The sequence below is a fragment of the Macrobrachium rosenbergii genome, chromosome 6 (assembly GCF_040412425.1).
Source record: "Macrobrachium rosenbergii isolate ZJJX-2024 chromosome 6, ASM4041242v1, whole genome shotgun sequence".
Classification (NCBI taxonomy): domain Eukaryota; kingdom Metazoa; phylum Arthropoda; class Malacostraca; order Decapoda; family Palaemonidae; genus Macrobrachium; species Macrobrachium rosenbergii.
This window is the reverse complement of record NC_089746.1, coordinates 17,531,634-17,555,311: the sequence shown is the minus strand read 5'-3', so window position 1 is coordinate 17,555,311 and position 23,678 is coordinate 17,531,634. Positions and strand designations below refer to the sequence as shown.

The 23,678-nt window shown below is 35.1% G+C and overlaps 2 protein-coding genes and 1 long non-coding RNA gene across 12 annotated transcripts in view; 2 read left to right on the top strand and 1 right to left on the bottom strand.

The window, feature by feature from the left end:
* Tmem63 (transmembrane protein 63) overlaps positions 1 to 5,541 on the top strand; it is a 95,636-nt gene extending 90,095 nt beyond the window's left edge. For 8 of the 9 annotated variants that reach the window (XM_067105016.1, XM_067105012.1, XM_067105015.1 and 5 more), the window contains one exon: positions 19 to 5,541. In XM_067105016.1, the coding sequence (XP_066961117.1) occupies positions 19 to 297 (279 nt within the window). In that variant the 3' untranslated portion in view covers positions 298 to 5,541. The remainder of the gene's footprint in view (positions 1 to 18) is intronic. The other variant, XM_067105020.1, reaches the window with a different exon arrangement.
* A 3,911-nt stretch (positions 5,542 to 9,452) lies between these two features.
* LOC136839247 (uncharacterized) overlaps positions 9,453 to 23,678 on the top strand; it is a 131,110-nt gene continuing 116,884 nt past the window's right edge. The window contains exon 1 of one of the 2 annotated variants that reach the window (XR_010853264.1): positions 9,453 to 9,670. This is a non-coding gene — a long non-coding RNA (uncharacterized lncRNA). The remainder of the gene's footprint in view (positions 9,671 to 23,678) is intronic. The other variant, XR_010853265.1, reaches the window with a different exon arrangement.
* fbp (fructose-1,6-bisphosphatase) lies at positions 13,872 to 23,516 on the bottom strand. Its single transcript, XM_067105009.1, has 8 exons — positions 23,127 to 23,516; positions 19,295 to 19,439; positions 18,765 to 18,871; positions 18,414 to 18,558; positions 17,600 to 17,728; positions 17,011 to 17,124; positions 14,688 to 14,775; positions 13,872 to 14,458 (listed from the first exon to the last, which is right to left on the bottom strand). The coding sequence occupies exons 1-8, from the start codon at positions 23,300 to 23,302 to the stop codon at positions 14,358 to 14,360; spliced, it is 1,005 nt and encodes a 334-aa protein (XP_066961110.1). The 5' UTR covers positions 23,303 to 23,516; the 3' UTR covers positions 13,872 to 14,357.

Sequence of the window (23,678 nt, the reverse complement as noted above, 5' to 3'; positions counted from 1 at the left end):
CATGATTCATTTAAACAGATGACAACCATCAGTGCAGAAATAAATATACCAGCTGACAGCCAAGGCCATGGTGAGGAGGAAGATGAGGAAACTGTGTACACTCGTGCATCTCCTGGACAACCTTCGTCAAATGTTAGTGGCAACGATGACGATGTGGTCACAGTTAAACAACCATCTCCTACTGTGGTAACAGTTGATGGATCTGTGACCATGGATACTTCTCAGCCTACTAATCCTAGTGCCCTAAGACATACAATCAATGGAAAAGATGACAATGCACCCACATATGATGTTTAGAATAAATGGAGTGTAGTTACTACTTAACACATTACATTACAGTGAATAGTGGTTAAAAATTGCTTTTGCAGTCAAATGGTGTGGACATGGTCACACAGTTTTTGGAGTCCTTATTGTTTACTACTCTTAAATATTTTCTTTAGAAAAGCATTAGTTGCCTATGGAAATGCTCGACAAATATATGGAGCAAGAATACTAAAACACAAAAATAGCTAATTTGAGTGAAGGAGGTTCATGTGCTTTTTGTATCCTGAACAGTGACACATCTGTTGTTGCCTGTGTGGCTTTTTTTCAGCTTTTGTGCATCTATTGTGCCTCTTAATTTGCAGACTATGTATATAATTTTTTATTATGCTTTTATGTGTAGTGGTGTTAAACTTGTATAGTAAAAAATTATCTCCTCTGATCATGGGGATCCAAAAATAGCATCTTTCCTTGTCATATTCAGTATGAATAATTAATATCAAATTAATTTGACTATACACTGTAATTATTTGTACAAATGGAACATTCACATATACTCATTGAACTAGATATTAGTATTTTTTGTAAGAGTTGCCTGCACTGAAAAATATCTATTACAAATTTGTGCCTTTGGTGCACACCTACAATCATTAACCTTATAAAGATGATTTTTAAGCTCTTAAGAGTTATTCTTTTAGCCTTAAAGTTTGTGGGTGTTGAGCCTCAAGGGTTCAGGTGACTGTTGTGCTCTCTCTCTCTCTCTCTCTCTCTCTCTCTCTCTCTCTCTCTCTCTCTCTCTCTCTCTCTCTCTCTCTCTCTCTCTCTCTCTCTCTCTCTCATATTGTTGTATTCTTTGTCTTTCTGAATAATGTAATGGCTGTCCATCCCAGCTTTATACCACTCTTTAACACCAATGCTAACTGCTCACTATTGAAAACTATTTTTATTTCATTTCTTGTTTGTGGTTCTCTGGTTTGAATTTTTTAAAATTTTCATCTAATTTTTTCCCAATGAATCATTTGTAGTAAACTAACCATTTTTATGTGCAATGTTCAATACTTCTTTTATATGTAGCTACTGTTTATATACATTATATTCAGGTTTTCATCTTTAAATGCATATTTTAAATGGGTTATTTTTGAAAGAATGTCATTTAATTTGCTCAGAGATTAGTGAATCAGAAACAATGTGAATGTCTTTTCTAAAATGAGATCAATTCTAGCAGGCATAGGTTTGAAAAATGTGATATACTGTATATAATTTTTATTGGAAGAGAATATTTATAAATTCATAACCTCAGGTAAAACTGAATTCGTTTTTGTATATTATTAGTTTCTTCCCAATATGCATTTGTCTTTCAGCTTTATAGGAGAGTTTTTTGTAAAGTAGCTGCACTTATCCCTAAGCCATTCTCATATTTTAACTGTCCTTCTATCCAAGATAACTGATTTTTATATAAGAAGGAAACAGAGGTAAATACAAATGCATGAAGAGCAGGATGCATGAACCTCCCAGCTTTCAGAAAAGTGTATCAAATGGGCTTAAAGCTCTGTGTAGTTCATTTATAGTTAGTGAAGGCTGCAACTAAAATTACAAGCAGTAGATAACCTTATCAAGTGGCCATATCTTTCATGACTCCCAGAAGTAAATTAGTGAACTTATTTCTTTCTGTCACAAAGTGGAGTCTTTAAACTAACTTATAACTCAAAATAGCAATTGACTTGATATTTTTGGAAGATTATTTTCACCACCTCTGCTCTGAATGGTTTTGTGTATAATGCTTAAATTTAACTTTTATAGATTTATTTATATATGCATACATTTTATTTTATTTTTGAGACAAATCTCTCTACTTTTAGGATATTGTAAGAACATTCCTGTGCAGGAAAGGTAAATCATTTTGATAATGCATGATTTTTATAAGTCTGTAATATAGATAGGGTTGAAAAGCTTTGTTGTATATAGTGTATGTTGAAATCTGTCATTGGAAAATATTGGTAGGTGAAATATGTGCAAAACAGATTTTTCTCTGGGTAATGATTAGTGTCTGAAATTATTTTAAAATTATAAAAGGTTGAAGAAGAGGGCTTCGTTTCAAAGTGGAGAATCAAGTTGAAAATACCTATACAGTATAAAGGAACATCATCATTACAGGGAAATATTAAGTTTATATATCCTCTTGAATTATAGTCTCTATGGAAGGCTTTGGAGTCATTCCTGTTTTGTTACTAAAGTATCACTGATACATTATTCTGGTAGTGATGGAAAGTGAGTTTGACTGTTTTGCTTGAATTGAAATTCAAAAATCACAAGTATACTTTGAATGTGTTTCCCTTTATATCTTCCCTTTTTGGGGCTGGGTTTTGTTTTAGGAAGTTAGTGTTTGAAGTCTGTTTATAACATTTGATACTATTGTAATTTTTATTTGTTAATTTTGAAGAGTTTCATGTGTCAGTACAAGAAATAATCTCTTGCACTGACTCGAGGAAAGGTTAGACTCAGTGATCTTTTGAGCCAAGTTTTGGCAAACGTGGTCTTTGCAAATGCAGCAGCTTTTGTTCTTACTCTTTATTGCATCATATCTTTTTTAACAAATACTTGTTATCCTAACTCTAATGAGTCTTGAGTTGTTAATGATGTTTTGTCGTACTCTCTTTGATTACCTCTCAAATGCTCATTATGAAGATTAAATTGAAATGGGTATCTGTGAAGTGTTGAGATCATGCCTTGACTTTCCAGTTCCTGTACTCTCTTTCTTCTGTCATTGCCGACTTATGTGTTAGCCAGGTGAAAAATTTTAGATTTAGATAACACGTATAATTGTTTCAAGTTTGAGTTTTCAGAAGGTGGTCACCTAATGATTAACTTGGAATTATTGATCAGCACTTGTTTGAGATGTTAGTTGAGGGGTATACATTGAAATTTTGACCTCAGTGCTAAAACTATATAATTTTGAATTATTAGTTCTGCAAGATGGGGAGTGACCTGTGTGTGAATTGGAGACGTGTGCTTTTGTCAAACAAACCCTTAACTTTCAGTCTTATGTTTTGTTTTGATGCCTTTGGCTTTGTATATCAGTGGTTTTTATGTAACAAAAGATTTGTTTTAAAATGTTTAAATGTTTTCTTATTTTCACCTTCCTGCTGCTTCACATTTACATAAACGTTTTGCCCTTTTGAAGGCCATTTTTAGACATTTCAGAAGACTGTATTTTTAGGTGCAATTGATACTTTTAGAGTGGTAAAAAGACATTTTTGCCCTACATCCATTAAGCCAGTCTGAAGGAAAATACTATATTTTCTGTTCACAGAGGTGATTCAGACTTTGGGACAGAATGAATAATAGCCAGTTTGAAAATTAAGAGACCATTCTTTTATTTTTAGGATTATTGATGTATTGAAGTTGGAAACTTGGTAACTTTAAATTTGTACCAGCTGGAACGCTGATAATTTATTACTCTTGAATGAAAGATCTGATCTTCAGAATTAGGTCTGAATACTTGCATGTCAAGAGATTAAAACTGGGCATACTGTACAGTATATCAAGCCTGTATGTAGAAAGGACAACGCATTATTGCCATTTTTTCTATAATTTCCTTTCTCATTCTCTTTATTACTCATGAAGCACAGGGTTATGAAGGAGTTTTTCACCATGAGATGAATGTGCCTATTAAAATTATAATAATTGTTGTATGAGATTATTAAATGGTGGTAGGTGATGGATAAAGTAATTATCAGTTTAGAGAATAATTAACAAATACAATGTATTACTATGCAAAGCTATAGTAGCCAACTTAATAAGACTGTAGCAAAGGAGCATGATGCAAGAAATGTGGTACATAAAATACATAAAAATGCATTATGTGGAAATAGACTTGTCTTTTTAAATGATTTTTCATTTATTAAACTAGCTCATTAATGCTCTGAGATGCCAATAAAATTTTAATAAGAAATTCTTATATTCAGATACACAGCTTTCAATATTAAAAAAACTTTTTTAAAAGATATGTCAGTGGTTCAGTGCAGCTATATTCCTGACCTAGGTAAACAGATTTTACATTAGTAATGTGTATTTGATCTCCTATGTGGATGATGACAATTCGTATATACAGACCTTTACTACCACAATAAATTATAATTTTAATGTAAGTTTTACATAAAATTTCTGTTAAGTAGGGTGAGGCTTAAATGGCCTTTATTACCTAATTTACGCTTTTCAACATATTATCAGGGTCAGTGAGAAGAATGTCCTTGAACTTCATTTACCCATAGCATGCATACTGATATTGAATGTAGCAGGGTGAGTATGTGTATAATTAAACAGTAATCTTCCAAGTTCATGTATCTACACTGGACTCTTAAGAATCAGACAAGTTGATGTTGCTTAAGCAATTTGGAATAGAAAATGTTACCATACCTTGTATTTTAATAGTTATCTAGGTTTTCCATGTGGTCTCAATAGATTTGGCTTGTAGATTATTTACTGAGAATATACAGTCAAGCAAGGCATTCTTTGTTAAATATTTTTTTTTCTTTTGGTGCTTTGAATTTTATTGATGGCAAAATTATTAACTTTCATCGTGGAAAAAACACACTCCTTTATTGAAGTACTCATCTGATGTAAGTGAGGGAGTACTAAAAGTGCAGTATAGTCTAACCTCATATTCAGTGCAAAAGGTGTTTGGACACAATGAAATGTAGACAGAATGTTCAATTTGGAATTGTCATAACTTTTTCTGTACATTTACACACTCCCAAGAAATACACATTTTATTGTTTTAGACATTCCCTTTGAAGTAACACACACACACACATATATATATATATATATATATATATATATATATATATATATATATATATATATATATATATATATATATATATATATATGTAGTTAAAATTAGGAATTGTATGTATGGAAAAGATTAATGATAATACAATGCAGGTTGTAAACCTGAACTGCAAAGGTAATGTAATTCTAAAAGAATTAATAAATTTAGCCCCATATTAGACAATACAGACTAAGCCTTAAAGTGATATAATAAAGTCTGTGGATGCATAAACTTTCTGATGGTGAATTTATTGAACTCTGATATGGATGCTTCTCAAATTTGACAAGTTTGGTACAAGGATATTTGGATCAGCATGAGCTCTTCTAAGTTAGCTTACTTTATAATGAGTTGGTGAATGTGATTCAGACTTTCGTTGAGTTTTTAAAGCATTTTTTCATTTAGTTGTATATAACAAAATTTATCAGAAATAATAAATGAATATTTTATGGCTTTTTTCTTGCCCCTTCCCATTATTTACCTATATTACTTATATATACTACTTCATATAATGCTTATTTAGAGAACAGTACAGCTTATGTGTAATGCATATACTGTACAACATAAACATTTTACTTATAAGCTATACAAAAGTGGTATACAGTACTGTACTTTAAAACCAACATAAATCCACCATTAATATTCTTGTAAGGAGACAAAATTATGAGTACAGCAAATTCAAACTGCCAAATGCCAGTACAAAGTAAAGAGAGAGAAATATTTAACAAATTCCAACTTAAATAATATTCTGCTCAGCAAATGAGAGAGAGAATAGATATGAACTTTATTCCATTGCTTAATACACTTGAACAAAGCACCTTGCTGTTACTGTTAAAATGAAAGTGCTGAGCATTATGAATGGTTCAACTTGACCAGTGAATTTAAATTTCTAACTCTCATAGAGCTGGCCCAAAGAGTTTATTACATGAAAAAAATAATGTTTTATCTAATAAATTACAACTTATAAAAAATTTTAGTAATTGAGTGAATTTAGAATATTAAAGTTTTAATAGTGGATAGGGTTTTTTGTTGAACATTTTTCATTCACTGTTAATTGCAGTTCTAACTGTAACACACAACTGAGCTTTTGTAAAAAAAAAAAATAAATAAATACAGGCAAACCTATCATTCATATACATGCCCACATTTATGGCCTTCGAATCACTTCAGACTTTAAGACTTTAGTTTAAGACACAGAAAATGCTAGTCTCATGACACTCACCACTGGACCTTCAATGTTTGTAGACAGTAGTCAGGAAATGAAGCTATGAGACATGGGCTTGCAAAGGGGGAACCTTCCACATGATTGATGTTTTTGTATGAAAAAAGATGATTCCCAAAATATTTCCGTAAAGATGAACGTGGCCTACCATAACTACTGGTCACAATTACAGAATTTGCTCCACTTGACCAGGTAGAAGTTTTATGTGAAGTCTTAACATGATCTTGTAATGGGCTGCAGCTGCTTCATCTAAAAATCTACATCGCAAACATTGTTGGGTAACCTCTGCCCACGTGTCATACATAAATCTGTACAGTAATGTGTCAAGGTTGCTGTTGAACCTGAAGAAGTCCAGCAGCTTGAATAGCATTCTCCAGGTTGGAACCTTCTTGGGACTGTCCATCTAAATGAATAGAGTATCTGTAGACCTTTCTTAACATGGCCATAGGGTCTAAGCAGGAGTTATCTAACATTATTGGATGCTCAGAACTTGATTACTGTATAACTTACTTGATGCAGGCCCGTACCCAGAGTTTTTTATGGGGGGGGTTTGTTTTTCCCAAAACTGGACCTTTTCTTCTATATATGTCATTGCATATATAGGTATATACAAGATGAAATACTTGAAAATGTTATTTTAGTTATATTAAGAAGAAAAACTGGGCATGCGGTCTATGCCCTTCTACCCAATTAGATGTTATTCAAAGTACTGACTTTGGTTAACAGAATTTTACTTATGTTGAAAGTTGAAAGATTGTTATTTATTACTTTATAAGTACAGTTCAGTGAAATGGACAGTCACAGAAAATATGGACCTCCAGAAATTTTGGGGGGGTTGTCGACCCTTCCCCCCAGTACAGGCCTGAGATGAGTCTGAATGACAGTCCGTAAGCACCATTTTACCTATCTTTCAGGCTGCTTGGTTCAGCTTGGCTGAAAAAAAGTGGGTGGTTCAGGCTCATTGTGAACAAATCCACAAACAGCAAGACGGGCAGATGCTGAAGACCAGACTCATTCACCACTATAATGGCAGACACTGCTTCTAATCAATCATATTTATGCCCACTTCCATGGTTTTTTTTAGCCACTCTTGACTCAACACACTTTACTTTAAGACAGAAGAAAAATAATATGCCACAATGTATGCACCATCTGGACACCCAGGCACCCGTTAATCACCTTCACTTTTTGTATGCGGCAGTCTGAAAATGAGGCTATCAGTGATATAGGTACGTCCACAGTCTTTGAATCACTATCGATTCAGCATGCTTTAGTCCAAGACAGAAGAAAAATGGTATCACAAAACACACGACCACCTGGACCTTCAGTGTCATACTTGTAAAATTAACTGTACCATGATTTTATCTCTATGTTAGAACCCATTGTAGACTTCCACAACAAAAATAATGTGTAGCAATTCTTTAAACTATAATTATTACATTTTAAGTAGCTTCAGGTATTAATTACAACCATGAAATTGGAACAATAGAATTATGTCTACTGTTGTTTGCAATCAAGTTTTTTATAACTTCGCAAACATATGCCTACCTTTTATAATCATGTTTTATTGGAGTGATCAGTGGAAGTTCAATCAAGTAATTTAATTGGAATCTCTGTTTTTTATGTAATTTCAAAGGGGTGTGGAAACAGTATGGTTTTATTAATTTATATATATATATATATATATATATATATATATATATATATATATATATATATATTCAATCAGTAAGCTACAAACGTCCTTTAATATCCAATTCGCTCTACCTCAGAAATAATATATTTTTTCATATATGTTACCGAAAGGGAATTTTTTAGTTGATAATAAGTTCGTCGTCTCGTGGGCTCGAACCAGCGAAGACAAGAACTCAGGACTACAGTGGACGCATTTTGGCCGCGTGGGTTAAAATGCGTCCACTGTAGTCCAGAGTTCTTGTCTTCGCTGGTTCGAGCCCGCAAGACGACGAACTTATTATCAACTAAAAATTCCTCCTTCGGTAACATATATGAAAATATATTATTTCGAGTAGAGCGAATTGGATATTAAAGGACGTTTTGCTTACTGAATGAATATGAATCACGGTTATGTGATAAAAAAGTCATATATATATATATATATATATATATATATATATATATATATATATATATATATATATATATATATATATGTATATATGACTTTTTTTCATCACATCACCGTGATTCATATTCATTCACGATTAACCAATATTGTATGGAAAACGAAAAGTTAAATATTATTACAGTTTCCTAAGCAGGATACATGGGAAAGGTTAGAGTTAGGAAGGGTATCCGTGTGTAAAACATTTGCCAAAACAAAATATAACAGGAGCTGCTCAGTGGACGTTAGAAAGACCTAGAAAAGGCTAATTAAAAACGGCGACTCCGACTGGGAATTGAAGAGAAACAGTAATTCACTTTGTTATTTGTGTACTTTTCATGCTAAAAAGATGGCCTGTTATGCGTAAAACTTGGAACATTGTTAAATGTCATTACACCTACAGCCTAAACATGAAAAAAAGTTTTCAAAAGAATTTACACTTTATAGTATTACCTATTTGCGGTAGGTGATATAGGAAAAGAATGTCTACTTTTCTGTTTGATAGGAGTAACTTGCAAGACTGAAGCACTGTAAACCAGGGTGTAAGTTACTGACTAATAATACATAAAAAAAAAAACGAAGCACGTTTTGTGACATCTTGAACGCCTGCTAAACTTAGTACCAAGTAGCAATTACCATTACTCATATTTTTGTACAACTGAAGCTGCGTATGTGCACTACAGAGAACGGGCAAGCGAGAATTTTTGACGCCAGCTCATGGAAATAAATAAATTAATTAATTGCTCTGCTCAAGCTTTGGCAGCAAGACTTTAAAATGTTCGAGAAAACGTGTTCGTGGGTCATCGGTTTAGATAAAAGGAAGGAAAATTGCTGACGAATACAGTTCTTTAAAAGATTGCGTAGTCCAGCACCAAAAAAAAAAAAAAAATACGGGAAAAAATTACTTGAAGATAAAACAAATCTTTTAGACTTGTATAGGTAGCCTACAGTGAAATATACTAGGATATGGCATCGAATATTTATGAAAATTATGACAGCGGGTGAATTGAACTGTCGTTTTAGCATAGCAGTCGTTGGACGGTGCCGTCCATCCGTGGGCTGGTTCCATGTTACAAGAGAATTTTCTCGTGATATTTTTAAAATTTGGTTGGTGTTGTGGTGGGTTTGTGTTTGCTATCTATTCATACAGTGATAACCTTTGTTGTTCTTAATTTCGTCCAAAAACCACAGCCACCTTCGATTAAGTGAGACATGGCCATTTCATCATGTACAGGTAGGCCTAGGCTAAGTAAAATTTCAGAGCCCACATTTGTTTGTTTGTTGTGTTTAATTCGGGAAGTTCATTTTGGCTACGTCAGATCCAGACTCCATGTGTAGTTTTTGAGATAAAGTTCACACTTCATGGTTATAGATATCTTTTAGGCTAGGTTTATATTTGATCGGGGAAAGACATGTTGACGCAAAAGTGTGGAAATCGGTAAAATTTAATTTTGGCAAAGGCATGGGTCTAACACATTTCATATAGATCAGTTAACCTAATCAGTAGTTAACTGTTGGGCCTCAGTTTATAGCTTCAGGGTAATTTTTCGGAAGACTTCAGGCACGTAATGAAAAACCATTTTGGATTTTCAGCAAAAACCATAAGGTAGTAAAAAGCTTAACGTAAACTAGGGTGTTTACTGGTTACAATTTTTTTTTTCTCTTTTAGCATATCGAGTCATTCTGGAGTCTTAACCGCTTGAGATATATTTTCAGCTTCCACTTTTTTTTTCTTTTAGCATATTGAGTCATTCTGGGTTACTTGAGTCAGTTAGAGTGGCAAGCCAATAACAGCTGCTGCCCACTTTCGTCATTCTGCAGTCCAAGTATCCCAAGTGGGTATTATTTTATAAGTTGTCAATACACAAAAGAAAACTGTAGGCTAACCTACATTTTTGAAAAGAGCTCTTCATCAAATTACGACTTATAAGGCAAGACAATACCGTCCCCAACCCCCTCCATAGCTAATACGGCAGTATTTTAACCAGTAAACACCCCGAGGTTACATGGTATTATTTTATATTGGCAACTTATAAAATTTTACCCACAAGTGTTTGCACGAAAATTCTTTGCCATTCTAAATGTTCACAGCCAACAACAACATTATTTCCAGTCATGAATAACCAGTGCTATTTGAGACAAATATGTAACAGTCAAAGATTGAGTTACAATCAGTTTTAGCTTAGACTAGACCTAGGCCTAGCGCATAGGCTACTGTCTTAAGGCATGTCAAATGGAAGCTGATAGTTATTGTTCTTTGGCTGATACTTATTTAGAAAACGGATAGTGGTAAAGATATTGCTTGGTTAAATGCATGTTGACTGCTCCATGAAGTAAGAAAATGCATGCAATTCTTCTGCTGGTGTGCCAACACATCATGTTTTGGTGCCCCGATGTAGCTTAGAGGTTCAGTAACATGAATTATATTTTTCCACATCTTGTAACACATTGCCATTAAATGTCACGTGGCACTCAAGTTGTCATACTGGTTTAGTCATATTTGTCGTAAATATAGGAGGCATATTTTAATTCAGGGAGCAGTCTGTTTACAAAAAAGAAAAAAAAATTTGCTCCTTTTAATTTAACTTAAATATTTTTTTTATTGTATTTTATATTTAGGCTAATATTGTGGTTTTTTCTCAGTCATCTAACAATATAGGAGGAACCTCTTTGAAATACCCTTGAATCCGGCCAGAGTATAGTCTTGTCATTATTACACCTGGGTGGGTTGTAATCCAGTCCAGCAGAAATCTCTGTAAATTTTTTTAATAGCCCATATAGTCTCTTTCACTTTCAACTTCTGGAGAAGCCCACTTAAACCATTCAGGTTTTGGCCAGGAGCCAATTTCATCAGTGGTGCATGCACCTCAAGTATAGCAGTAATTTACTTCATGCAGTTATTTCTTCTGATAAAACATTTTTTTCATTAGACCTTCCAAGACAAGCTGTGTACAAGATACAGATGCTGTTCACACAAATGGGTTGAATGAATTCTTGTGTGTGTATGGCTCGTGTGGCTACATCATTGGAATGCAAAGAGATTAACCAAACCTAGGACTCATTTTTTTTAAGCTAACCCAGGAAGAGCTTTTGCTGCTAACCCCCTTCATTCCTATGAATAATTCATCTTAAACTAGTTTATTGTGCACAGCCTCACTTAGGTGTAGAGATGTCTGCATACAATGCTAGTGGTACACATTTGAAGCCATGCTATCCTATGCTTATGCTGCCAAAAACACCAGTATAATGAAAGACTATATATATATGAAAGAGCTTTAGCATAGCAAATGTTGGTGAGATTACTAGAGGGGGGGGAATAAATACAGTAAACTGTATTCCTGTAAGTTGATACTACAGGAACTCACAAGTTAAACATTGTAGCATTGGAACAATTTTAGTTGCAGAAGAAATTTGAAAAATGTTAAGTTATTTGCATGTAAAGTATTATACATATAATGCTCAAGGTAACTTTTTCCACCTCCATGTTGCCTTTCAGAAAAAAAAAAATGTGTTGGGTTTTTTCTTTTATGGGGACACATTTGAAATACGTATTTTTTCACTCATTGCTTTCTGCCTCAATTCCAGTCAGGTTTAGGCATTCTTCTGTTTGCTTTTTCAGTGATTTCAGGGGCAATCCTATTGGTCTTTATATTATTCTGCGTCAGTATCTACTGCTATTTTGACTAACTGTTTATCAACCCTATCATCATATGATCATCTCAACACCAGTCTCTGAACACATCAAAATGCTACCTTCTATCTGCACTCTGGTAACATTTTGTCTCATTAGTAGTGAAAGTAAAGATGTATGATGGATACATGAGGGTACTACCCTACTGCAGAACATAGTTCAATAAAGAAAATGTAATTGATTTGTAAAGTTGTCTGTAAAATGTCAAGATTCATGGTTAGAGTGTAGTGGGAAGATAGGATTACAAATGGGGATGGGGCAGATATGTGGTGCCTGTCTGCTGAAAAATACTCTCTTGATCTTGAAGATTGAGATGGTTTGAACATGTGAAGAAGATGAAGAACAACTAGTCCAAAGAGCTGAAGATATGAAGTAGCTAGAGAAGATACTTAGAGGAAGGCCAGAAGAAAAAAAAAAAAAGGGAAAAAAAAAAACAAAAAACAAACAGATGAAGGCCTAGATCTGATGGGAGTTCAGGGAACGTAGACATTAGTTTGTAGTGGTGGTGATGACATTCTCCCTGAAAAATTTTGTCCCAATAACTATGGCCATGCCCGTCCATCTGAAAAGAAAATGTCATGATACTGCCCCACATGTTCATTCAGTATATACTAGTTATATGATCATTCAGTTTAAGTATTTTATTTCCATAGGGCAAATAATGAAGCAAGAGCAGTGTCAGTTGGGTTATAGTGAAGGCCTAGTAAGGAATGAAGACATGATATTGGTCTGCAGGGGGAGGGAGAGGCAGAACAGATGGAGGAGTGAGAGGGAAAGAGGAATAAAAAGAAATCAAGAGATGCTATGTAGGGTTCAGGGACTTAATAACTTTGCTTCTGAAAGAGAAAAAAAAAATAGTGATGGAGAGGGTTGGTGGAGCAAGGAAAGCTGATAATTTTGAAGACTGGTCTATGAGGCCTTGAGTAATTATGTTTGATATAGAAATGCAAATGTGTGCTGGAGAAACTTGCTCTGGGGAGTGGGCTTACCCTTGCGATTGTAGTTTTGCATTGTTATACTTAGCAGGTGTTAATGGTATGCTTCTTATCTCAGTAGAACTCAGATAAACAGGAAGGGTTGAAATCAGGAAAAGCATCCACTTCGTAAAACATCTGACGAAAAAATAAAATGATCTGTTCATCGAGTGTTAGGAAGACTAGGAGAAGGCTCATTAAAAACTGACCCACATCTAGGAATTGAGCTGATAAGATTTTTACAGGTTTCAGTTTGATGTCTTTTTAGTTTACTGTATTGCATATGCATTCAGTATATTGATATTTTATGTGAAATCAGGGGTATTTTGCTACATTGGAGGCCATTGATGCAGGCAAATGTTTACTGTTGCATGTAACAACAGTATGCCAAACATAATTGCTAAGAGAACAATCTAAGCATGTACAGTACTTGGTCAGCTGTATTTGACATGGGAGAAAGATGGGGACGTTAGGCAGTCCCATGATGAACCCAAGCATAACATAGGCAGTCCCTTGATGAACCCAAGCATAACACTGAGGAAAGTTTATCTTCCAGGTTAAAAGTATATCAGCAAGTAAAAGCTATCCATGAAATGAATTAAAATATTTTGTATAGTAGTAGCAGTATCACTGCAGCTTTTTAACTAGACTGGGTATCGTCTGTTGTAGATCGTTTCTAATGCAGAGACTATGGTAGTCCTCCTTATTGTATAGAGTTTAAAATAAACTGTAGTTCTGATGTACACTGGTAGAGAGGTTAAAATTTGCCATTCTTATTGTTTTTTTTTTTTTATTGTTTCCATGGATTTCAAGCAGCAGCTGTGCAGTACTTTACAAAAATTCCCATGAAGTGAACAAAAACTGAGATAGAATCAGTAAATTGCATTGAGCATTTCCAATTTTGGCAGGAAAAGACCAAACCTTAAAAATTAAGTACAGCTATTTCAAAAAATAAACTTGCCATTTCAATACTTACTATGAAACATTTTGGAAGACAAAATTAACAGATACTGTTATAATAGTGTGCATTTAACAACCTTCTTACAGCATAATACTGTAAAAATGTACATTTACCAGTACAGTATACAGAAAGTATGATAGACAGGCATGTACTTCAAATACTTTATACAGAATTTTTCAAACAATTTTGAAAAAATTTAGTCCAAATATGACAAGTACAAAAATAAATAACCATTTCCCATAGTATCATGTATACCAGTAAAATATCATCAAGATAAGCTGTGTGACAGCTTTCTTTAAAGATTGTGCTTTTTATACAAATCAATAATTTCCTGCACATCGCCAGAGGAACCAAGGAAGATAGGGGAACGCTGATGAATGTCTGTTGGAACAATATCTGAAAGGTTGTAAAAATAATGTTACTAGATATATAAACCTAGGCACTGCATCTGCTATGATTAAGTTTGTATATAGTATACTGGATGTATAAAATTTATAAGTGACTGGAATATAGTATTATGAATAAAGTTAAAACATCAGATGCTATGGACACCAATACTAGATAAATTGCTCTGAGAAAATTCTGTAACAGGCTGAGTCCTGCATTAGTTTTAAAACCAACTTACCCAGGATGTTCATTTTACCAGTGGTTGCTTTGCCTCCAGCTTGTTCCATCAAGTAAGCCATGGGGTTGCACTCATACAAAAGTCTCAACTGGAAAATTGAAGATTTGTTCATTTTTACACCAAATTGAAAAAGACAGTACTGTATAGCTAAAAGCATATAACACAAATTACAAGAAACAACAAACATGCTGAAGTTTTGATCTCAAAAACTTTTTTTTTTTTTTTTTACTGCGGATATTTGCCATAGTTTCTTAACTCCATCTCTAAATTGATAACCATGACATTATAATAAGGTAGTGGCCACTAGTTCCTCATTGGAGGGGTGGGTATAGTTCTCAGCTGGCCCAGCGTTCGATTCCCCGACTGGCCAATGAAGAATTACAGGAATTCACTTTTGGTGATAGAAATTCATTTCTCGTCATAATGCGGTTCGGATTCCACAATAAGCTGTAGGTCCCGTTGCAAGGTAACCAATTGGTTCTTGGACACGTAAAATAAAAATTTGATCCTTCAGGCCAGCCCTAGGAGAGCTGTTAATCAGCTCAGTGGTCTGGTTAAACTAAGGTATACTTAACTTAGTGGCCACCACTATAACAAGATTAATTTTTTGAGAGGGGTGGGGGTCATTTTGGGGTTATCTAACCAGCTGAGTGTATATAGGGTTTATTCATCAGTTGCATAAAGTCATCTAAGCTGATTTTGTTTATCCTAGTTATCTGTGGTAAATATTTGATCAACTGTACAGTATATGGTTTACCTCTTGAAGCTAATTACACCTAGTGGCAAATAATTATTATTGAAATTATGTACATGGAATGCTACTTTTTTTGGCACAAAATCTTAATTGGTATCTTGTAATTTACTACCTAGCATTAGTTTTGAACTTGTAGGTTTATATATTAGGCTTTTGAACATCCAGTAAAGTGTCAGTCATCTCCACTGTGGTGCAAAACACTTATGTAACTAGAACATACTGTATTTATATTCCTCCTTCCTTTACAATGCAAATCACTGCCATTAAATTACAAATTATCTACTTAATAAGCTTTCATTTTTACTCTAAAATGATTTTTAAACATTTTATTGCAGTGAGCTATTCTGCAAATACTTAAATCATATATTGCAATACACTCCCTGAACACCTGAATTCGCCGTTAAACCCACTAACCCGAACAGCTTTCGATTACCAATCCCACTAGTGGGAAATTTTAACAGTCAGCATTACCAACGCTGCAGGTAAAATCTTGTCACTTGAGCTACCATAACAAATGGTTGGCAACGCTGACACAGGTGTGTGCCAACACTCCTACCTTCGTCAATTGCTTTTTGTTTGTACTGCTGGACAGTTGTTTCCTTCCACAGTGTGAGGTTTAATCCTATTGCCCGACTCCTCCATACATGAGAGCTTCTGAAGAGCCACATGGGAGGTCGACGTACTGAGACAGTACTGACCTGACTGATGATCAAAGTACTCTCCAGCAGGTCTTTTCACCGAAAGCATTGATTGATATGGTGAGTGTATGACTAAACAGATATCCTATGCAGAGCAGATTGGTGAGCTACCATCTCTGTGGTTGTAAAAAATGGCGTACCACAACCTAGATGGGTTACCCGGAGGGACAGCAGCTCTGCACTCTGCTTCATTCCCCTCCATACATGAGAGGCTCTGAATAGCCACATGGGAGGCTCATCGTACTCCTCCATACATGAGAGGTTCTGAAGAGCCACATGGGAGGTCTACGGACTGAGACAGTACTGACCTGACTGACAAACTACTCTCCAACATGTCTCTTCACCAAAAGCAGTGACTGACATGGTGAGTGTATGACTAAACAGATATAATATATAGAGCAAATTGGTGAGCTACCATCTCAGTGGTTGTAAAAAGGGGCGTGCAATAGAATTGATCCCTCCTTTAAATGTTGTTAATCGGGCGAATTCAGGTGTTCAGGGAGTGTATTGCAATATGAAGTTTTCATAATAAAGTAATACTTACCTGAACACCTGAATGATTCTCACCCTCCTTTCCCCACATCAGTTTTGATCTTGAATAAAGCAATTGACAAAGGCTGGAGTGTCGGCACACACCTGTGTCAGCATTGCCAACCGTTGTTATGGTACTCAAGTAACAAGATTTTACCTGCAGCTTTGGTAATGCTGGCTGTTAAAATTTCCCACTAGTGAGAGCTGTTCGGGCTAGTGGGATTAAGGGCGAATTCAGGTGTTCAGGTAGTATTACAGTATTAGTTTTATCATGAAAACTTCATTTTACGTTAATCTGAGATCCTTTTTTGTACAAATAGACATGGAGGTGAAGACCCACCTTTCCCTTTGGTGCATCAGAAGTTGCAGGGTACATAAAGATTCCACCATATTTCAGGGTACGATGAACATCAGCAACCATTGACCCAATGTAACGAGCACCAGCTTTCTTAGCCTGAAATGGTCCAAGAATTTGCATTAATACCAAAATATCATTCCAGGAGTATGTACAGGGGTTTTGCGTAAAGAAATGCTTGTATTGCATCATTCAAGAATTCTAAGGAAATATTGCTGAAAAAGTGACAATACAATTTAATGATGTCTTGTGAGTGTTATTTATTTATTTATTTATTTATTTATTTTTTTTTTTCAAAAAATATTTTAGTGAAATCAGTCAACACATCTATTTCATTTGATTTCCTTCTTTACAAAGCTGAAAAATTTGTTCAACTGTATTGTCTTTGAACAGATTTTTCTGTATACTGGGGTCTCACCTGGTGAGTTTTTGCTTATATTTTTACACTAGATTCCTGCACCTGTATTTTCATCTCTGTTTAAAGTTAAAAAACTACATTATTCTATCAGTACCTAGGATGCTGCTAATGACTTAAGGGTTTTCATGGTTTCTGTATTACTGTGTTTATCCTCACCTTTTTCCCCGTAACATATTCTTTAACTGCTGGGTCCCAGAGATTAGCATAGCCTTCATTCAAGCTGTAAATTTTACCTTTTTCTTTGACTCGCATGTTAGGGTCTGTCAAGACAAATTCTCCGATGCTCTGGAAAAATAAGGAAATTTGTTGTATGATGGGACAATTTGTTTGATTACCACAGGAATTCAAACTAGGATTTATATGATTAGTATAGCAGAATTTTTTGGTGAATGTCACTAACTTTTGAGTAACCATAACTTCCAAATTGCACACTTATTATCTCATATCTAGACAGGAATTTTTAATCTTATTATTACCTTGCACTCAGAGAGAAATTAATAATGAAGTGTTTTTTATAGAGTAATATTTCAAGGTTTTAATAATAATACCTGGTCTTATTTTTAAAATTCTTGAGTAATTTAGCAATTTTTAAATATATTGATTTATATTTTTTACACCATTCATACAACAGTACATGAACTTAAGTTATTTCAAAACATAGCACAAATTTGTGGGTGTTGGTGAGTGTCAATTTCTTGTCTTTTGTTACAGTATAAGTATAGCAGATGAGATTTGCTGCCAGGTTCTTCCTAGTAAATAAGCACCAAAAATTGCATTGTAAAAAAAATGACCATTCTGTACTGTTCTTTTGCCTTCCATTATAACAATTCTAACTTTTAAGTCATAATCTCCAGAAAATGAAATCAACTTAGTATGGTTTACAAGTAGGCAAAGGTCTTTCACTATATACCTTAAATTGGAAATAAATGGGCAAGGGTCTTGAGATAGCAGAGCATGATACAGAACTTACAGGATCTAACATGAAGCCATTGACACCATTGCCAGTGGAAATAACCATCATAGTAGCTGAACCATATAAGGCATAACCTGCTGCTACTAATTTGTTACCTGGCTGTAAGGCATCATTCACGCTTGGGTCACCAGAGGAAATTTTTCTGAAGAAACAGTTAATAGTTAGAACTACTTTTTCATAATGATCAACTACATAAAGCATAAAAACAAATTGAGCTTTAGTTATCAGATTATGTTATTTATCAATGTTTTAAGAAATACAACAATATAAAGGGAGGTTATATTTGACAGTGTATTTGAACGGGGTATCATTACAAATTTCGGTGCTATTAAATATGTTGATACTCACCTGTAGATGGAAAATATTGAACCGATTGACACTAAGCAGTCAATGTTTGAAGAACCATCGAGAGGGTCGAAGCAAACTATATATTTTCCTTGGCGGTCTTTTTCAACCTGTAAAATAATTACGTGCACTATAAGAATAACCAGGTAACACTGTGTGGTAGAATTTAACATTATGACTTAAATGTTGTTGTTAAGGGTTCTAAAACTAAATAGTGGATAAGCAAATACACTAGTACTCCCTCTATATAAATGGTTCAAGGGACAATATTTCTATGTATGACTAGTGAACAGTTGCCAAAAATACATTGGACAAAATACATATACATTTATCAAGAATGAAAACAGCTCGTCATGGCAGTATAACATTAAAGGTCATGTAAAACCACAAATCAGTTCGAGGCTTGCCTCACTAGAAAGTCGACTTTTTACAGATAACACAGCATTATAGCTCTAAAAGTTATATTAAAACCACAAATCAGTTTGAGGCCTGTGGTTGGTGAAAGTTAATGACACCGACCAGCAATCACTAACCTCAATGACGGTCTGGTTCTCCTCCGAGACGAGGAGACAGGTAGTGTAGGATGATGAGAGCATGTTGATGAAGAGATCGTTGGCCAAGACGTCCAGCTTCTTCACCTCTTCTCCCTGCACGTTCACGTCACCAGCCATGCCATATCTTGTGGGTGGGAGGGGGAGGTTAGTTGTGAGTTAAGGAGTCATTACTATATATAAAGGGGTTTATTGTAAGTAGTTACCTTCTTCCATCTGCCACCCTTTCCACGTCTAACAATTGTTCCATAGTGCAACTGCGAGGTTATTCCTCCTGTTAAACCTGTGTAACCTTTTACTCTCAATTTTCCTCATAGGTCCCAGTGCTTGGCCTTTGGCCTAAATTGTATATGCTATTCTGTTATTAAGTCTAGTGGAGGACTTACTATATGAATAAGAGAATGTTAGGAGTACAGGTTTAACCACTAATATTTCTGTACAGATCTGGGAAATAATAGGATATCAGGGATTTAGGGTGTCAAGGATTTATCACGTAAGTGAATCATTAGAAAGTCTAGGGTGTATTACCATACAAGGGATTTTCCAGCTTAAAAGTATTTAATGCTCCACGGGGATCAGTTAAGGTTGCTTCACAGCCCCAAAAGGAAATCAACAGCAATTTAGGATTTATTACAACCTTGAAGGATTTAGGATGGTATGGACTTATAAAACTGAACAAGACAGACTTAATTTACTAACTGAAAATTAGGATGCGTTACTGTACCAGGTTGTTAGGAATGTTGAAACATTACACAACATGGGATTAGGCAGTAAGGGTTTTATAAACAGAGGAGATTAGGAAGGTAAATATTTATAACAAGAGGAGGTTAAGGTGGTAAGACAACAGATTAGGAAGACAAGACAGCTGAAATGTATTGGAACGTAAAGTAGAAAACGTAATATTTGCTTGCAGAAACATAGTGAAAGCGGTTTAAAGCACAGCATTTACTGTAAACTACAGAAAAATCATAAAAAGGTAACCTGCCGCTTAAACATTTTGTGAAGTGTTACCATTTCACACGAAAAAAGGTAATCATTCATACTTATTTTTATCGTCGTTGCAGTTATTCATGATTTTATTATGCAGTAGGGCCCCCCCCCAAACGCCAACTTCTCGGAGGAAAGTAATTGGATTATGGAAACCAATTTTACTGATGACTAAAATTACAAGGAACATTAAATATTTCACATAATAAAGATCAAAACAAGATCTCTCGTAACCACAGGTTTCTAAGTTGTTTTCATACGAAACGCGTGGCTGCAAGGCCACTGATATGACGCATAAGAGGCTTAGATGAATTGCGTAAGAAACCGCATAGTGGGAAAATCAGATAAGTGTTTATGTAAACTTTGTACTTCGAGATAAATTTCGACATGTATTTGCTTTCCCAGCGGCCTTATCAGTTATGCGTGGTTATATCTAGATGAGAAAAGCTTATACTCTGAGCTGCTCTTCAAAGAAAAATTATCCACTGAAGACAGCAGCAACTAAACTGGCGCCAGTAACAAAAACTCAATCCGAGAAGCTTTTGATAGATAAAAGGGGGCCATGGTTTAATTTAATGGATAAAAATAGTACTTGTTAAATAGACAAATGGTAAAGTTATCTGGTTAATAGACAAGTTGGAGAGTTCTTTCTAGAGAACTAGAGTGAGGGATGTTTATTTTGCGCTATCAGAGCACAGGTGTAGGAACATCTGTCCTTTCCCCTTGCCCACTCGAAAGTTTACCTTACTAGATCTATGAGACACGTGCAATACTAGTGTTTTTTCTCCTTCTTAAACTTTGAGTTAGCAGTCTACATTCTTAAATCGCTAAGATGAATGACGTCGTCATAAGGGAATGTATAAATAAACAATTTTTTATGGAGATCGTAAATCAGAGGGCACCGTGAAACAAGAAAACACTGACGTTTGTACACTCCAAGTGAATTGTGTGTGTGTGTGTGTGTGTGTGTGTATGTGTATGTATGTATGTATATATATATATATATATATATATATATATATATATATATATATATATATATATATATATATATATATATATATATATATATATGCATTTAATATATATATATATATATATATATATATATATATATATATATATATATATATATATATATATATATATATGCTCTTTCCTATATATATATATATATGGAAACATGCACTGCACATGGAACTTATGATTGTTAGATGCTCAAATGCCTCGAAAGGTTTTCCCTCTTGATACTTGGTATCAGAGGGAAAATCTAACCAAGTAAAGGGTGTTTCTGCTAAGTTACTTGAGACTCGGTTTGTTAAATTGGAGACAAAAGTCAAAAAAGTCCAAAAACCATAGGTGTAATAAGGCAGGAACGCCTCGCTTTCAAGCACTAACTCATGTTCGCTTTAATAGTGGCAACTGGCAAGAGACGGCGACAAGCCCCACCCTATTTTGGCGGTCTGTGATTGGTTCTTTGGAACAAAAGTCGACCGCTGGTTGGTTACTTTGGAGGAGTGGCCGTAACCTCCCATATTTTTCAGGGATTACTTTACAAACGCTATATGACCTATGAACTTTAATATTGTGACCAAAACTTTTAAATTAATATGTATTATGTCGGCGCAGACAACTGTGACATACAATACTGTATTGATTGTAAAGAAAACGTAACAAACTAGTTAGCCGTGTCACCCTTAGCATTTATATAACGCATTTAGTTACAGCCTTGCCCAACAGTAGCACAAAACTCATGGCAGATGAGTAGATCCTGAGAGCTGAAATTATTAACTACACTGACATGTTAAAAAGGTTGAAATTTTGTTAAGTTTGAAAAGGAAAGCATTTTCCAGTTGTATATACGAAGTTCAAAAGTCAAAACACAGTAGGGAGGATGTTGTCATGGTGACTGGAAGACGGCATCGTCCTTGAGAGCTGCTCAGTATTCTGGTCTGCCCACACAACAACTACATACAGGCTCGTAACTAACAGCCTGTTGCTATATCAACCACGTTATGATAACTAATAAGAAATGCGTTGCGTAAGCCGTTCAACCTCAACGCGTGTTATTCGTAATATCGGTACAGCAGCAACAGCTATTGACACAAAGGTCTGCTTTGTATTTTACGTAGTCTCCTTTCTTTTACTACGTAAATTACAAAGCACAAGAACGATCTTTAGTCAAGGACTATCTTTAATGTTGCAAGAAGTTTTCCTCTGTGTGCGCAGTGTTTATTCCCCCCCCCCTCAGGTTTATTTTCTTGCGTTTTACAGCACGCACGACTTTACCAGCATTTTCCCATTAAACTTGTACTGGCTCAAAGGTAAAACGCGGAATATTTATTCGCAATACTCTGTCGAGGTAAACTGACGCGGTACGAAGTTCATCATAAGAGAGAAGAGCACTGGTTAGAATGAAATAAATAACTTATTATTAAACGATTGCTAATAATAGCTAGTGTATACCCACAAGGGTTAAACAGTACACAAAGAAAAAAAAATATTCCATGCTCCTGCTAAATCTTCTTATTGGCTTTGTGCTTCAAACTGCTATTCTGTAACTGCAAGGAAAACTGAAGGCGTAGTGTACCTTCGAAGGTGTAAGGCATATTGGTGGACAAGCCTGACCTTTTAGGCTTATTTAGGCTTGATTGTTTAGGCTTACTGAAGTTTAGGCTTAATGAAGAATAGTCGAGAGTACAAACTTAAAACCGCCATAGCAACTTGTGGGCGGAAAATCCACCAAGCGTGAATCGCAGAACTAAGTGACGGAACAGTGCAGGTCATGGTGAATCATGTCCTTATGACATTATTTTGTTATACTTACAACTTGGCAATGCCGGCTTTCCTGACCGCTGAAGAAATGGCCTTCACTGCTGTTTGTATGCTAACCAACAATTGTGTCAGATCTCCCGTAGCATGGGGAACTCGCTTCTGTTCTGCCAAGGTGTATCTAGTCAGTGTCATGGAATCAGTATCGATTGCTTGGCCGGTGGATGTCATTTTGATGGAGTTTCGGAGGTTCCTATGAAAACAAAATCGTCACAGGAAAGACCACTCTTATTCCTTACTACCCGGAGTTCCGCAGGTGAACTGACAGCCTGGCAACCCAGTCGGTGGAGCTGACCCACGGATGAAGTTTGTTCGTGGTTTTCGTGCGACGTTGCTGTATCAGAGCTCATACATGAGAGAAATCTCTCTCACCATCCAAACGTACGACAACGTAGTCATTGCTACAGCTTGAAATATGAGCGACTTTCTCGATTCGTATTTTTTGATACTAAATGTTCAGTGGCAAAAATAATTTAGTTAAATATAAAATGAGTTTTGTGAAAAATTCCGGTAAAGTACAAAAAAGAATTCCAGTTACGGATTTAGA